The 16,233-nt window shown below is 42.8% G+C and overlaps 2 protein-coding genes across 5 annotated transcripts in view; one reads left to right on the top strand and one right to left on the bottom strand.

The window, feature by feature from the left end:
* The window catches only part of alg1 (ALG1 chitobiosyldiphosphodolichol beta-mannosyltransferase), a 48,018-nt gene extending 40,449 nt beyond the window's left edge, over window positions 1-7,569 (top strand). For 2 of the 4 annotated variants that reach the window (XM_070900882.1, XM_070900881.1), the window contains one exon: window positions 6,205-7,569. In XM_070900882.1, the coding sequence (XP_070756983.1) occupies window positions 6,205-6,339 (135 nt within the window). In that variant the 3' untranslated portion in view covers window positions 6,340-7,569. Of the gene's footprint in view, window positions 1-4,445; window positions 4,565-6,204 lie in introns of all 4 variants that reach the window. The other 2 variants (XR_011596810.1, XM_070900883.1) reach the window with 2 other exon arrangements.
* Window positions 7,366-16,233, bottom strand: part of eef2kmt (eukaryotic elongation factor 2 lysine methyltransferase) — a 45,310-nt gene continuing 36,442 nt past the window's right edge. Inside the window, exons 7-8 of the mRNA XM_070900884.1 lie at window positions 13,156-13,311; window positions 7,366-7,543 (exon numbers count right to left, since the gene is read on the bottom strand). Of these exons, the coding sequence (XP_070756985.1) occupies window positions 7,437-7,543; window positions 13,156-13,311 (263 nt within the window). The 3' untranslated portion in view covers window positions 7,366-7,436. The remainder of the gene's footprint in view (window positions 7,544-13,155; window positions 13,312-16,233) is intronic.

Raw genomic sequence — 16,233 nt, 5'->3', positions numbered from 1 at the left:
GCCCCCTCAGTATCTATATTTCAATAAGATCACCTCTCATTCTTCTAAACTTTAATGAGTACAGGCCCACCCTGCTCAACCTTTCTTCGTAAGTCAACCCCTTCATCTCTGGAATCAACCGAGTGAATCTTTTCTGAACAGCCTCCTATGCAAGTATATCCCTCCGTAAATGAGAGCAAAACTGTACGCAAAGGTGTGGCCCCACCAATACCCCGTACAGTTGTAGCAGGACTTCTCTGCTTTTATACTCTATCCCCCTTGCAATAAAGGCCAACATTCCATTTGCCTTCCTGATTACTTGCTGTACCTGCATACTAACTTTTTGTGTTTAATGCACAAGGACCCCCAGGTCTCTCTGCACTGCAGCACTTTGTAATCTTTCTCCATTTAAATCATAATTTGCTTTTTTATTTTTCCTGCCAAAGTGGATAACCTCACTTCCCACATTATACTCCATCAGACAAATGTTTGCCCACTCACTTAGCCTGTCTATATCCCTTTGCAGATTCTCAGTACCCCCTCTAATAATAGAATATCCTTTTTGAAATAAAGAGACCAAAGCTGCACACACTACTCCAGATGTGATCTTTCTAGAGGCAACTAGTTTGAAAATGACTTCGCTAGCTTTATGTTCTAACCCTTGCAATGCATTCCAGCGTTCTTGTTTACATTTTTTAATCAGTCTAAGAACATTGTTTGGACCTAGACCACTAAAGGCCCATGATCTCTCCTGTCCGATACCTGAAGTACATTTCCAGTGGCATTCCATTGGTAACTAGTTGCCAACCAGATATCGGCCCCTGCATTATCACTCTTTTCAATCTACCAAGCAACTATTTACCAATCCATTTTAATCATCATTATCATAGGCAGTCCCTCGACTTGCTTCCACTCTTTAAAAAAAAGAGTTCTCAGGTGACTGAACAGTCCAATATGGGAATTACAATCTCTGTGGGACAGTCATTGAGGGAAAGGCTGGGTGGGTGTCTGGTTTGCTGCACGCTCCTTCTGCTGCCTGCGCTTGCTTTCGACATACTCTTGGCAACGAGACTCGATGTTCAGCGCCCTCCCGGATGCTGTTCCTCCACTTAGGGCGGTCTTTGGCCAGGGACTCCAAGGTGTCGGTGGGGATATTGCATTTTACCAAGGAGGCTTTGAAATACATTTTAATACATTCCTATCTATCCATCCCATGAACTTGGACCATATGTAGAGCAATGCAATGTGATTTAATGAAATTCAAGTAAATAACATCTCTCTCTCTCATTTCCTCAAAGTAATCCAATCAATTAGTCAAGCATAACCTCCCATTCCTAAAACCATGCTGACTGTCTCAGACTAGCTTACACCCCATAAGATTTTACCTTAGCCACTCTCTTCCTTTTTATATACCTGTCGAAACTCTTATTATCTGTTTTTATATTTCTTGCTAGTTTACTTTCATAATCTATCCTCCCTCCTATTATTTTTTTAGTTCTTTGCTGGTTTTTTTAAAATTCCCAATCCTCTGGCCTCTCACTAATCTTGGCCACTTTGTATGGCTTTTATTTTCAATTTGATACCATCCTTTATTTTCTTAGTTAGCCACAGATGGTTATCCCTTCTCTTAGTCTTTCCTTCTCATTGGAATATATTTTTATTGAGTTATGAAATATCTCCTTAAATGTCCGCCACTGATCATCAACCGTCCCACACTTTAATCTATTTTCCCAATCCACTTTAGCCACCTTAAGAGGTAACCTAGTAGAGATTTTCAAGATGATAAAAGGTTTTGATAGTGCAGGAAGGAAAAGCAGAGAGCTCTAACTAGAAGAAGTGGTCTTTGGGGTGACCACTTCTTGGAACTTGGTTTGGGGGGGGTTCCACCAACCTTTTCTCCTTCTGTATGATGTGGTGTGTGTGGTCAACTTGTGCTGCTTGAGTGACACAACCTTCCAACATTTGATGCATGTATACTCCTGGATATCTCGTGGATGCAGGAAGCCCCATATGCATAACTGTCTTTGTAATTGCATTTGCTATTTTCCTAAATCTGACTCTCTTACCTCAGTTTCATAGATCACCATAAAGTATAAAGTGCACTTTTAGCCCTTAGCTTTTTACTAAAATCTAACATTTTTACTTCATGTTAGTCCTCCCTCCCCTAAGATATATAGTAACACGGTAAAAATTTGTGTCATGAACACTGAGTTGTTAATTCAGGAATGCATTTCATCTAAACCAGGATCTTTGCTTCTATTCTTGATTCAATGTGTGGAGAAGAAATGCATTGTTTATGTTCCAATTGGTACTGAGTTGACCTGTCACCCGAAGACATAAATAAACAAAAGGAATGCATGTTAATTAGCAAATTCTTTCAAGCTGGTGGAGACGTAAAGCTGGGTGTCGTCCGTGTACATAGAGAAGCTGACCACATGTCTCTTCTCTCCGACGGGATTTCTCAGTGCCATGTCTGTGGATGATGTTGCCAAGGGCAGCATGTAGATGGAGATGGGGGGGTAAAAGATAGATCTTTGGGGGAACTCCATAGGTAGCAGTGTAGGGGTAGGAAGAGAAGCTATTGCTGGAGAAGCTCTGGCTACAATTGAATAGGTCATTAGAGTGGAATCAAGAAGGCCAATCCCATGAGTTGGACAACAGAGGAGAGGCGCTAAAGAATGTAATCGACTGTGTCAAAGTCTGCAGCAAAGTTGATAATGGACAATACACCATAGTGATTGTCACGTGGATGTCATTGACATTTGTGACTTTGGCTCTCAGTACTGTGGCAGGGATTAAAACATGGGCATGAATTTGGGAGGAGACAAAGCGTTCAAGGACTTAGAGGAAAGGAGGGTTGGAGATGGGGTGGTAGTTTGTATGGTCAGAAATTGATAGCTAGAGTTTTTGAGGAGGGGGCGATGATGATTTTAAAAGGGAGGGGGATAGGACTTGCAGAGAGTAATGGGAGAGAATAAAGGTTTTGCTGGGAACCAGGGCATCAGAGTTGGAGATGAGGGAGTGGTTGAGCAGATCGACGGGGGCAAAAGTATCATGGCGAATGACAGGCCAAAGGCTATGCAGTTGGTTGTTTGATAATGCTGTTGTAAGTGACTTGAGGGAGAGTTTTTCCTCGAAGTGGATGCAGAGGAAAGTGTTGGGAGGCTGGTGAGGGATACAAAAGTGATCAGAATTGGCAGTGTCAGTGTTCGAGACCACAGTAGTAGAAAGGCCATGTGAGATGACAAGTTCGGGGGGGGGGTGGCTGTGAATATGGGTAGGAGCATTTATATGGAGGAAGAGGTTTAAGGAAAACAGGAGGGCAGTGAACGCTCAGAAGAGGGAGCAAGGGGAGTTGAGGTAGTGCATGAAATCACTCAGTGTAGATGTTGTCCAGCCAGAGAGGATATCTTGGTAAGGTACTCTGGGTAGGGCTTGGTAGATAATGAGAGTTTTAATGGAGAGGGGTGGAACGAGGTGAGATGCTCAAAGGAGAAATTGCTCGAGTAGGGAGAGACACCAAGGTGTGATTTGATGATAATGACAACACTGCTATCATATTGGTTTGGGTTGAGCAGGTGATGGAAAGTATAGCCAGGCAGGGAGACTTCAGTCGTCACCCTTGAGCCAAGTTTCAGCCTAAGGCTGGATGCCAGTTCCGATTCACAAGATCACGAATGGCAAAGACCTCGTTCGCAAGTGAACGGACATTCTGCAGGGAACTGCGGAGAGTGGCAGTGATAATGCGTTACCAAACTCCAAGGGTATGAGTCTGGGGTGAGCTGTACAGGAAGGAGTTGGTGAGGTTAGCCTCAGCAACCGTGCTGGGCAAGAGAGGATGAAGTAGTTGCGGTTGCTGCTCATGTGGAGGGAGTGAAGGGTTGCCTCAATAGGCCCTTTGGAGAATGCCAGGAGAGGTACAGAGGGTAGCTGTGGGCTTATTTAAGGGGATTAAAGCCTGGGACGGCAGTAGTGAGTAAAGCAAATCACATGTTGAGATGTGCTTAAAAGAAATGTCAATATTGAGATGAAATTGTGATGTAATCATGCCACTTTATAAATCATTGGTATGACTGTACTTGGATTACTTTCTACAGCTCTACTGATTAGAGACAGGGTGCAGTAGAATTGGAGCGTTCACAAACCACTGTCCAGGTTTGGAGAGTTGTGCTGAAGGAGGGGATCCAGAAGCTGAGGGACAGAGTATCGATGGGCATTGGAGGTTGTTCAGTGGAATTGGGAGGGTTGTGCAGAAGTGGGGAGTCAATCATGAGCCATCAGAGGTTGATCCAGGGGTCCAATGGAGATGCATAGCTAGCTAATTGTCGACTTCACTCTCCATCTTGCTACGGGCTACATGTGAATGCAAGTGTCAGAGGTTTCATAGAATCATAGAAAATGACAACACACGAGATCATTTGGCCCATTGTGTCAGTTCCGATAACGATGGATTTGATGGACCCTAGGTTGCGGAGGAGGCCGTTGCCACAATTTTTCAATATTCCTTGGATATGGAAGTGGTGCCAGAGGACTGAAGGGTTGCAAATGTTTCATCCGTTCAAAAAAAGGGCGAGAGATAAACCAGGTAACGGCAGGCTAGTCAGCCTAATGTCAGTGGTGGGGCCTAGAGACCATAATCTGGGACAAAATTGTCACTTGGAAGAACATGGGTTAATAAATGACAGCCAACATGGATATGTTAAAGGCAAGTAATGTCTGACACTCTTGTTTGAGTTCTTCAATGAAATAACGGAGAGGGGGTGATGTTTCATATGTGGACTTTCAAAAGGCTTTTGGTAATGTACCACATAATAGACTTGTTAGCAAAATTGAAGCCCATGGGATTAAAGAGGCAGTGACAGCATGGGTACAAAATTGAATGAGACACAAAGTGGAGAGAAGTGTTGAACGGTTGTTTCAGACTGGAGGGAAGTATGCAACAGTGTCCCCAGGGGTTGGTATTGGGAACACTGCTCTTTGATAAATATTAATGACCTAGATTTAGTTACAGGGGGCATAAGTTTACAGATGTAACAAAGCTTGGAAATGTAGTGAGGTTAGTAGAAAATTTCAGAAGGGCATACAGACTGGTGAAAAGGGCAGACACATGGCAGATTAAATTTATGGAGAGAAGTGTGAAGTGAAGCATTTTAGAAGGAAAAATGAGCGCCAGTATAAACTAAATGGTTTTAAAGTGGGTGCTGGAACAGAGGCCTGTGGGCTCTCACACACAAATCTTTTAAGGTTGTAGGACGTTGATAAGGCTGTATAGAAAAGCATTTGGGATCCTGGGCTTTATAAATAGAAGCGTGGAGTACAAAAACAAGGAAGTTATGGTAAACATTTATAAACCACTGGTAAGGCCCCAGTTGGAATATTGTTCCAATTCTGGGCGGGACACTGAAGGATGTCAAGAGCCTTGGAGAGGGTACAGAGGGGATTTACCAGAATGGTACCAGGGATTATGTGGAGAGGCTAGAGAAGCTGGGATTGTTCACCAGAGAAGTTTAATGGTAAATTTAATAGAAATGCTCAAAAATATGAGGGATTTTGTTAGAGCTAATAGGATAAACTGTTTGGAGGGGTCGGTAACCAGAGGACACAGATTTAAGATCATTGGCAAAAATCCAGAGGGAAATGAGAAAAAAACTTTGCAGGGAGTATCTTGCCTGCACTACTTGATTGTGATGGAAGCAGATACAGTAATCATTTTCAAAAAGGAAGAATTTGCAATGCTATGCAAAGAACAAGGGAGTGGGACTAATTGGATAGCTCTTTCAAAGAGCTGACACAGGCACTGAATGGCCTCCTTCAAGTTGCAAGATTCTATGAATTACATCTTGTTTGTGCTATCAATATGTAGCACAAGGAGTATAAACCACTGATTGCTCCTAATCCATTTAATTGGATCTGATATTTTTTGATATGTTAATGGATAGCTTATGTGCTTGTTTTTTTATATATATTTATTACGGCAATAGTATGCAGATGCATTTGCAAAAAGTAAATAGGGTCCTACTGCAGTAGCTATATTTCAAATTCTGAAGATAGCTGTTCAGTAAGGGCCCAAGGAATCCTCTTTTACATTTATAAGATACTGTTACTGTGACCTGCACCATTGATTAAAAGAGTTTTGATTTGAGATTTTAACTATTCATGAAACTAAAGTAAAAAAATATCTTTGCAATTGTACTCTATATTTAGCTTATAAATTGGTCTCTTCAGCTTCTCTTTACAGACTTCCACAATGAAAAAAACAAACTGGGCCTATTTAAAAGAAACCTGAAGGAATCGAAGATGGTTCAATGGGATGAGAATTGGGATAAAACCATGCTTCCTCTTCTGGCAGCAAGTAACTGAAGTGTGTGACTCTAGTATTGGGACCAGTTCGCAGTCCTGATTGTCCAGTCTGTTTGTTGTCTCTGTCCGGCAGGATCATGGACCAGAATACTTTTTTTCCCCTGTTCAGCATAAAACCGAAAAAGAGTGTCGGTGCTGATCAGAGTATTGATGGTGATCATGCTCTCAGTGGACCAATAAATACGAGCTCATTTCTGGATCATATTTTGATGCATTAATGCAATTACAAAACAGCGGGGTTTTAAGGTTAATTTCTAAAACGTCTTTGAAGCTACAGAAGAAAATAAGAATTACACTGCTTTTCAAATGGGAAGGTCTGGCTGCTTGAACATTTGTTAAATTGATGTCAGTCTAGTCCAAAATTTTGTTAACTTTGAAGAACTTTCTCAATCACCACTGATTTGATTTGAGTTGGTTTAAATGCAGAAGGTGAATTTCACTCCTTATCTTTAAACTGGAAAATAAATGTTGTTTATCTGGTAGTTTGATTGAGTACTCGAAGTTCCACAAGACTTATTTTTGGTAAGATATTATTTTGTAATAACTAATGTAACTTCAACTTTTTAAAAAGTAGATCACCTTGTGTTGACTTATTTCTGCCCAAGGTGTTTTTTTGAAATATCATCATCTGATTTGCATATTTTGGCCACCGTTAAACCTCAGCCTGATCTAAGGGGACTGTACCTTGTCTATACTCGAGTGCTAAACTATAATCGTCTAAATTTGATTTAATTCTTTTATTTACTTGAACTATCATAACTGGGGTGGCATGTTCATCATATTACAACATATGATACAGGTTGACACACCCACACAGCAAGCCAGAAATCTGTGCTTTCCTGCTGGAGGATGGAGGAAACGCTAAAACAGAAGTTACTCCAGGCTGTGTCCACTTACTATCTAACAGCTACACCAAGCTTTAGCAGTGCCTTAAGAACAGAACCTGTCCAGCCTTTTACTGTGGAAAGGTAGCACATGGTGCAAAAAACTTGAAAAAGAGAAAGATGAAACATTTGAGCACGTAGATTACTTACAATCTATTTAATTTTCATGGCTTTCAATTTTTCTAAACCAATGTCAAAATGTTGGACAAACACTTAAGTTTCATGATATAATTTAAGAAGCTCCATTTTTGTGCATCTGTTGTAAGGAAAAACCTTTGTGGTAGGGCCTGTAATCACTTGGTGTCCAATTCCAACTTTATCTGCATTAAAGAAAAAACAAGCTTTATTAATAATGTACTTTAATCTTATTACTAAAGCAACTCCATCATAAGAACATAAGAATTAGGAACAGGAGTAGGCCATCAAGCCCCTCGAGCCTGCTCCGCCATTCAACAAGATCATGGCTGATCTGGCCATGGACTCAGCTCCACTTACCCGCCTGCTCCCTACCCTTAATTTCCTTATTGGTTAAAAAGCTATCTATCCTTGACTTGAATACATTCAATGAGCTAGCCTCAACTACTTCCTTGGGCAGAGAATTCCACAGATTCACAACCCTCTGGGAGAAGAAATTCCTTCTCAACTCGGTTTTAAATTGGCTCCCCCGTATTTTGAGGCTGTGCCCCCTAGTTCTAGTCTCTCCGAACCTCTCTGCCTCTATCTTGTCTATCCCTTTCATTATTTTAAATGTTTCTATAAGATCACCCCTCATCCTTCTGAACTCCAACGAGTAAAGACCCAGTCTACTCAATCTATCATCATAAGGTAACCCCCTCATTTCCGGAACCAGCCGAGTGAATCGTCTCTGTACCCCCTCCAAAGCTAGTATATCCTTCCTTAAGTAAGGTGACCAAAACTGCACACAGTACTCCAGGTGCGGCCTCACCAATACCCTATACAGTTGCAGCAGGACCTCCCTGCTTTTGTACTCCATCCCTCTCGCAATGAAGGCCAACATTCCATTCGCCTTCCTGATTACCTGCTGCACCTGCAAACTAACTTTTTGGGATTCATGCACAAGGACCTCTAAAAGAGTTTCATGCACAAGGACCCCCAGGTCCCTCTGCACCGCAGCATGTTGTAATTTCTCCCCATTCAAATAATATTCCCTTTTACTGTTTTTTTTTCCAAGGTGGATGACCTCACATTTTCCGACATTGTATAAAAGGGGTCAGAGGGTCTAGTAGGGAGGAGGAACTGAGGGAAATCTTTATTAGTCGGGAAATTGTGTTGGGGAAATTGATGGGATTGAAGGCCGATAAATCCCCAGGGCCTGATGGACTGCATCCCAGAGTACTTAAGGAGGTGGCCTTGGAAATAGCGGATGCATTGACAGTCATTTTCCAACATTCCATTGACTCTGGATCACTTCCTATCGAGTGGAGGGTAGCCAATGTAACCCCATTTTTTAAAAAAGGAGGGAGAGAAAAGAGGGAATTATAGACCGGTCAGCCTGACCTCAGTAGTGGGTAAAATGATGGAATCAATTATTAAGGATGTCATAGCAGTGCATTTGGAAAATAGTGACATGATAGGTCCAAGTCAGCATGGATTTGTGAAGGGGAAATCATGTTTGACAAATCTTCTGGAATTTTTTGAGGATGTTTCCAGTAAAGTGGACAAAGGAGAACCAGTTGATGTGCTATATTTGGACTTTCAGAAGGCTTTCGACAAGGTCCCACACAAGAGATTAATGTGCAAAGTTAAAGCACATGGGATTGGGGGTAGTGTGCTGACGTGGATTGAGAACTGGTTGTCAGACAGGAAGCAAAGAGTAGGAGTAAATGGGTACTTTTCAGAATGGCAAGCAGTGACTAGTGGGGTACCGCAAGGTTCTGTGCTGGGGCCCCAGCTGTTTACGTTGTACATTAATGATTTAGACGAGGGGATTAAATGTAGTATCTCCAAATTTGCGGATGACACTAAGTTGGGTGGCAGTGTGAGCTGCGAGGAGGATGCTATGAGGCTGCAGAGTGACTTGGATAGGTTAGGTGAGTGGGCAAATGCATGGCAGATGAAGTATAATGTGGATAAATGTGAGGTTATCCACTTTGGTGGTAAAAACAGAGACAGACTATTATCTGAATGGTGACAGATTAGGAAAAGGGAAGGTGCAACGAGACCTGGGTGTCATGGTACATCAGTCATTGAAGGTTGGCATGCAGGTACAGCAGGCGGTTAAGAAAGCAAATGGCATGTTGGCCTTCATAGCGAGGGGATTTGAGTACAGGGGCAGGGAGGTGTTGCTACAGTTGTACAGGGCCTTGGTGAGGCCACACCTGGAGTATTGTGTACAGTTTTGGTCTCCTAACTTGAGGAAGGACATTCTTGCTATTGAGGGAGTGCAGCGAAGATTCACCAGACTGATTCCCGGGATGGTGGGACTGACCTATCAAGAAAGACTGGATCAACTGGGCTTGTATTCACTGGAGTTCAGAAGAATGAGAGGGGACCTCATAGAAACGTTTAAAATTCTGACGGGTTTAGACAGGTTAGATGCAGGAAGAATGTTCCTAATGTTGGAGAAGTCCAGAACCAGGGGTCACAGTCTAAGGATAAGGGATAAGCCATTTAGGACCAAGATGAGGAGAGACTTCTTCACCCAGAGAGTTGTGAACCTGTGGAATTCTCTGCCACAGAAAGTGGTTGGGGCCAATTCACTAAATATATTCAAAAGGGAGTTAGATGAAGTCCTTACTACTCGGGGGATCAAGGGGTATGGCGAGAAAGCAGGAAGAGGGTACTGAAGTTTCATGTTCAGCCATGAACTCATTGAATGGCGGGGCAGGCTAGAAGGGCTGAATGGCCTGCTCCTGCACCTATTTTCTATGTTTCTCTGTTTCTATCTGCCAAACCTTAGCCCATTCGCTTAACCTATCTAAATCTCTTTGCAGCCTCTCTGTGTCCTCTACACAACCCGCTTTCCCACTAATATTTGTGTCATCTGCATAAAAATAAAGCTTGTATTTATTTATTTATAATGCATGTTTTTTTTCAAATACAGGAATATCTGATTCAACAACCTGCCACTTGGCATAGGGGACATTTAGCAAAGGTTATCTGGACACCAGGAGTAGAAATTAGCATGTGTTTTGATGTTTTTTTTGGCATAAAGCAGCTGTGAGGTCCTGTATCTAATCTGCAACGGTGGCATTGCCATATTGGTCCTCACTGTTTTTAAGTGGACCTGGCGGCTACCTGGAATCAGCAATTTAAATACGCAATGAAGGGTCCTGTGCCTATTTCAGGACCATTCTGCAAAACGTGTCAAACTAGGTGGGACATGGTTTGTGCAAGTTCCAACTAGTTTTCTCCAGACGACAGCAGCTTAAACAATGGTCCTTAAAGGGACCCCTCGTGATGCTCTACACGCAGTGAAAATCCTCAGTCTCCATCCTCTTGTGCTGCATTTTCCCAGCAGTGGAAAGAATGGGCCACTCTTCAGCTGGTTAAATTTCTGCGCCGTTATGTACTAGAAGTGCGAGCTGATAACAGTTTGGCAAGGGCCTTAATGAACAGCGGGACCAACAGTCTACCTCCTTAACCAATGAGATTAAGGATTGAGAAAAAAATGTGGGAGTGGTGGAGATGGTGAATTAGAGTCAAATTGGCACAGAAACAGAGGGCAAGGAAGATCAAAAATTTCTAAACGTCACGGAGCAGGGCCAATGCTGCAAGTCAGACAGGTACTGTTCTCCCGGGATGTCAGCAGCAGTGTCCAAGAGATTGGTGTCCCATTTCAGGATATGGCAACATTAAGCACAGCAGACCGATGAAACACATCGTGTATCTCATTGCTGTTTTGGGACCTTGCTGTCCGCAAGTTGGCTGCCACATTTTCCCTACATTACAATAGTGACTGCAGCCAATAAAGTACTTTATTGGCTGTAAAGCTCTTTTGGATGCCCTAAGGTGCTATCTAATGGCAAACACTCTTCTGGTATAGATCACATGCACATGCAGGTTATGGTACAGAGTTACACAGCTCAGGAAAGTGCCAGCTGATGTCAGTCGGATCAGAAGTGTTATTGCTGTAATTTCCCACCGTATCTCTGAGCGAGAAAGAAAAGTGATCCTGCTCCTGTGAGCCTAGCTGCAAACAAGATCAAACTTAACTGATCCTTCCTCCTACTCTGGTTGAAAAGCCTACTGCTACATGAAGGGCCACATAGCCATAGCAGTCAGGGGCTAAAGAACCATCTCCCAGCATGAATCACAAACCTGCTTTGGGTAGAAATGCAGGTAGCTAACGTAATAGGCTTTAAGAAAATGCTGGGTCTTACTAAAATCAAATTATCTACGGACCTATTGTGCTTTAAAAAAAATCTACATTCGATTAATGCAAAAAAACATAGTCCTAAAAAACTCATTGGAGTTTGTCTTTTAAAAGGCATTTATAGATAGTGGTTTTAAGGCGGAAAAAAAATTCCAAAACCCTTCACAAAAGCATTCTAAAAATAATGGACGCAGAGCCAAAGGAGATTACGGGAAGGGTAATTACAAGCTTGGTCAAACAAGTAGATTTTAAAGAAGACAGGGAAGTGCTGAGCCGGAATTCCAGATTATGAGCCCTAGGTAGCTGAAGGCATGGTGAGCAATGGTGATGTGAAAAGACAGGGATGTACAAGAGGCCCGAGCAAGAAGAACAAAGATTGGTGGGGGAGGGAGTTTGTAGGGGTGGTGATGGCCCCAGAGATAGGGAGAAGACATGAGATATAAACACAATGATAATTTTAAATTTGAGACATTGGCCTAAAGTGGCCCCCAATCCCCCAATGAGGACAGAGATGATGAATAAAGGAGACGTAGCACAGCATCGGATGTGAGCGACAAGAGTTTTGGATTGGCACAGGGTGGAGAATAGAAAGATGGCCAAGAGTACATTGTATTAAGTCCACAGGGGACAAAAGCATGGGGGTTATACTTGAACTGTAAAACTGGAGTACTGCGTGCAGTTCTGGTCACTATTGCAGGAAGGATGTGATTGCACTGGAGAGGGTACAGAGGAAATTTATGAGGATGTTGCCAGACGTGGAGAATCTAAGCTATGATGATAGATTAGATAGGCTAGTTTGTTTTCCTTGGAACAGAGGAGGCCGAGGGGAGACCTCATTGAGGGGCTTTGATAAAGTGGATAGAAAGGGCCTACTTCCCTTAGCAGAGAGGTCAACAACCAGGGGGCATAAATTTAAAGTAATTGGTAGAAGGTTTTGAGGGGAAATGTCTTCACTCAGAGTTGTGGGGGTCTGGAACTCGCTGCCTGGAAGGGTGGTAGAGGCAGAAATCCTCACTACATTTTAAAAAGTACTTGGATGTGCACTTTAGATCCGTAACCCTTAAGGTTATGGCACTTCAAGCTGGAAAATGGGATTAGGCTGGATAGTCTCTTGTTGGCTGGCACAGACACGATGGGCCGAAATGGCGGCCTCCTGTTCTGTAAACCTCTATGATTTTATGAATGAAGGAAAATGCGTGTGGTGAGGCTTCCCATCCACCTGCATTACTGCCGCTTCCTGTGGCCCCTATTGGGAAGGTGGTAGGTCCCAGGAAATGATGGTAACAGCTGTAAGGTGCCATCATAAAAGGAGGGACACTTGTAGCAGTCTCTTCTGCCCCCAACACTTCCCTGCATCTGAGACTTTCAGTGGGACATTGAGTGTGGTCTGTTGCAAAAGCACCTGGATTCAGCACCCTCAGCAATAGGAATCTGATCGGAAACCAGCATTGCATTCTTAATGACCCCCCAATCCAGGAAACCGGTTTGGGGTTCTGGCGGTATCAGAACGGTGGGAAGAAGTCCCACCCCGAAGGAATACCACCACTGGAAGGAGAATCCCAGCCATAGGCTCTTTAATAGTTAACGTGCACTTACCAAGCTCCATTTTGAATTGGTGATACGTCTCTGGATTACGTATTGTAGATGCCAAATATACAACTGAACTTTTCATTTTTTCACTAGATGTATCAATAAGAAGTTTCTTCAGTGCAGAAACTAGGCAAAGAAACACCTCAGGATCATAAACTACATCTGTTTATAAAGAGAAAAGAAAGGAACATAAGATTTCAATTAAATTCTACTGACACTGACAAAATAGTCTCTTGATTTAACACACGCGCTCACTGCATGTGTTGATGGATAAATATTTACAGACCTATGGATGTTGTACTTGTTATATTACACACTTTGTTCTTCATTACCTTGGTGCTCACTATTTTTCCATCGACATAAATAAGCAAAGCATATTTATTTCATTTTTACAAAAGAATAGCCAACCAGGGATGAATTACAGATAAATATGGTTATCTGCAAAGAGAGCATCAAATCATCTCAACATCTGATCTCTGACTCGCTACTAAGTACAAGTATATATCTGAAATTCTGTAGGAGAAATGCCTTCAATGAATCCTCCAAATGGAATCAGTGGTCAGACTGAATGCTTAGAAAGGGGCTAATTAAACCACGAAGGCTTATACAAACAAAATATTCCTTACCAGGCAGGGGTAGAAGGCGAGCCATCATGACGACAGACCATTAGGAGAGACATATCTGGACCCTTTGTGAGCAAGGATTAAATGAGTGACCTGGTATATCTAGGTGCCAGCATTTCATTGATATAAAGGTTATCAGGGATATGGCTGAGTGAGGTGATGCACCAGCAAAAGGGCTAAACTCTTCCAACTTACATTACTCAGTTTGCTCAATAGAATTGAGGTGTTTCTTTTAACTTGAGGATATACAAGATGCTGTTTTTGACCGTAAAGTCTGGAGTTCTTATGGTTCTGGTGCTTTTAGTAGTTTTGGAAGGAGTTGGTGAAGGAGATCTTCATTTAGTATATGTAGAAATGTGCTACTGTAAAATCCAAAAGTGCATCTCCAAGAGAGAAAAAGGTTGCAAAGTTAAAATTGTACGGCTATATCAGCCAAATGTAAAAAAGCGGGAAATCAGAGCTTCAAAAAGGATCCCAAAGGCAGCCCAGACCAGCATTTAAAAAGAGTGGGAAATTGGAGCAGTTTAAAATAGACCAGTCCAGTCCAGTCAAAAAAAATCGCAAACAGTGACATCATAGTAAGTGTTTAATTTACTACACACACACTTTTTAACTATAAACCAATCTACCAACTTTAACTCAATAGTTAAATAAGTAAATCAATTTCAGCATACGCAAGGCCAACATCCCCAGCATTAAAGCACTGACCACACTTGATTGGGCAGGTCACATTGTCCGCAAGCCAGACATGAGACTCCCAAAGCAAATGCTCTACTCGGAACTCCTTCATGGCAAACGAGCCAAAAGTGGGCAGAAGAAACGTTACAACGACACTCTCAAAGCCTCCCTGATAAAGTGCACCATCCCCACTGACACCTAGGAGTCCCTGGCCAAAGACCGCCCTAAGTGGAGGAAGTACACCTGGGAGGGTGCTGAGCACCTCGAGTCTCATCGCCAAGAGAATGCAGAAAGTAAGCGCAGGCAGCGGAAAGAGCGTGCGGCAAACCAGTCCCACCCACCCTTTCCCTCAACAACTATCTGTCCCACCTGTGACAGGGACTGCGGCTCTCGTATTGGACTATTCAGCCACCTAAGGACTCATTTTTAAGAGTGGAAGCAAGTCTTCCTCGATCCCGAGGGACTGCCTATGATGATGATGATGACGTAATTACTAATTAATTTTAGTTAAGCTAAAATTCATTACTAAATAGAAACATTTGAGGTCTAGATTATATCAGTTCTAGAAATAAATTACTGTTAACTAATCAATAAAAATAAAGATTAGAAATGTCAGGACAGGCAGTGTGTTGGGACTGCAGTATGTGGAGGTTTGCAGGCAGCGAAGCTGTCCCAGATTGCTGCATCCACAAGAAATGTCTCTACCTTGAGACAATCCAACAAGTTAGAGTCACTCCGACGCATAAGGGAGAGGGAGGAATATCTGGATAGCTTTCTCCAGTGTACAGTCACACCTCAGAGGAAAGCATAAGTGCAGGAAGGTGCGACTCAGTCTGAAGAGTAGTGGAAAGCTAGGGTAGGTAGCTTTCCTGCAGACACTGTTCCTATCCAACAGGTACAATGAGAGCTTGGGCACAGAGCTGGGTGAATCGCAATCAAAGTAGTTCACAAACTGAGCGGTAGCTAGGAATTTGGTGATAGGAATTCGGTGTTCAGGAGGAAGGCGGTGTCTCGCGCCCAACTCAAAGATCCTAAGATAAGTATCTAAGTTAAGTATCTAGATATCTAATATTTAGGTTCTTTGTGTTTAGTATCTCAGTGGTTCTTGTTAAGCTCGAGTTTTTGGTTAGTTCACTTTGAGGAGCGAATGGAAAATTGCAATGTAGTTTATACCTAGTTAACAGTAATTATATAACTAAAAACCTTATATCTAAGGAATTTATTTTAAGTTTCTAATTAGAATGGAGTGACGGCTACGACCCGTAGCCTGCAATTTCTGCGCCATGTGGGAGTTTCAGGACGATTCATGTATCCCAGAGGCACAAGTTTGCAGGAAGTGCCTCCAGCTGCTCGAACTCAAGAGTTTGAGGTTGAGCAGCAGCTGTATTCACTGCAGGGCATATGGGTGGCTAAATGTTTCCTGGATCGTAGATTCCAGGAGGCAGACAGATAAGAGGTCAGAATAGCAAGTGGGTGGCCACCCAGTAGAGTAGGAACAGGCAGGCAATGCAGGAATCCTCTGGGAGTGTAGCACTCTCAAACTGATATTCGGTGAGGGTGAGGACAACTCGAAGGAGTGCAGTCCCGAGCCTGTAACCGTAAGACAAAGGACTGCACAGAGGGCTAGAGCAAAGGGTAGGAATTCAGTAATAATTGGATATTCAATAGTCAGGGGGACAGACGGGCAGTACTGCTACCGTCGACGCGAGACCATATGGTATGTTATCTCCCTGATGCAAGGAAGAGCCAGAATCGTGGTCCATGTCGGAACCAATGACATAGG

This window comes from Pristiophorus japonicus, chromosome 15 (genome assembly GCF_044704955.1).
Source record: "Pristiophorus japonicus isolate sPriJap1 chromosome 15, sPriJap1.hap1, whole genome shotgun sequence".
In the NCBI taxonomy this organism is placed as follows: domain Eukaryota; kingdom Metazoa; phylum Chordata; class Chondrichthyes; family Pristiophoridae; genus Pristiophorus; species Pristiophorus japonicus.
This window is presented reverse-complemented; position numbering and strand designations above follow the sequence as displayed.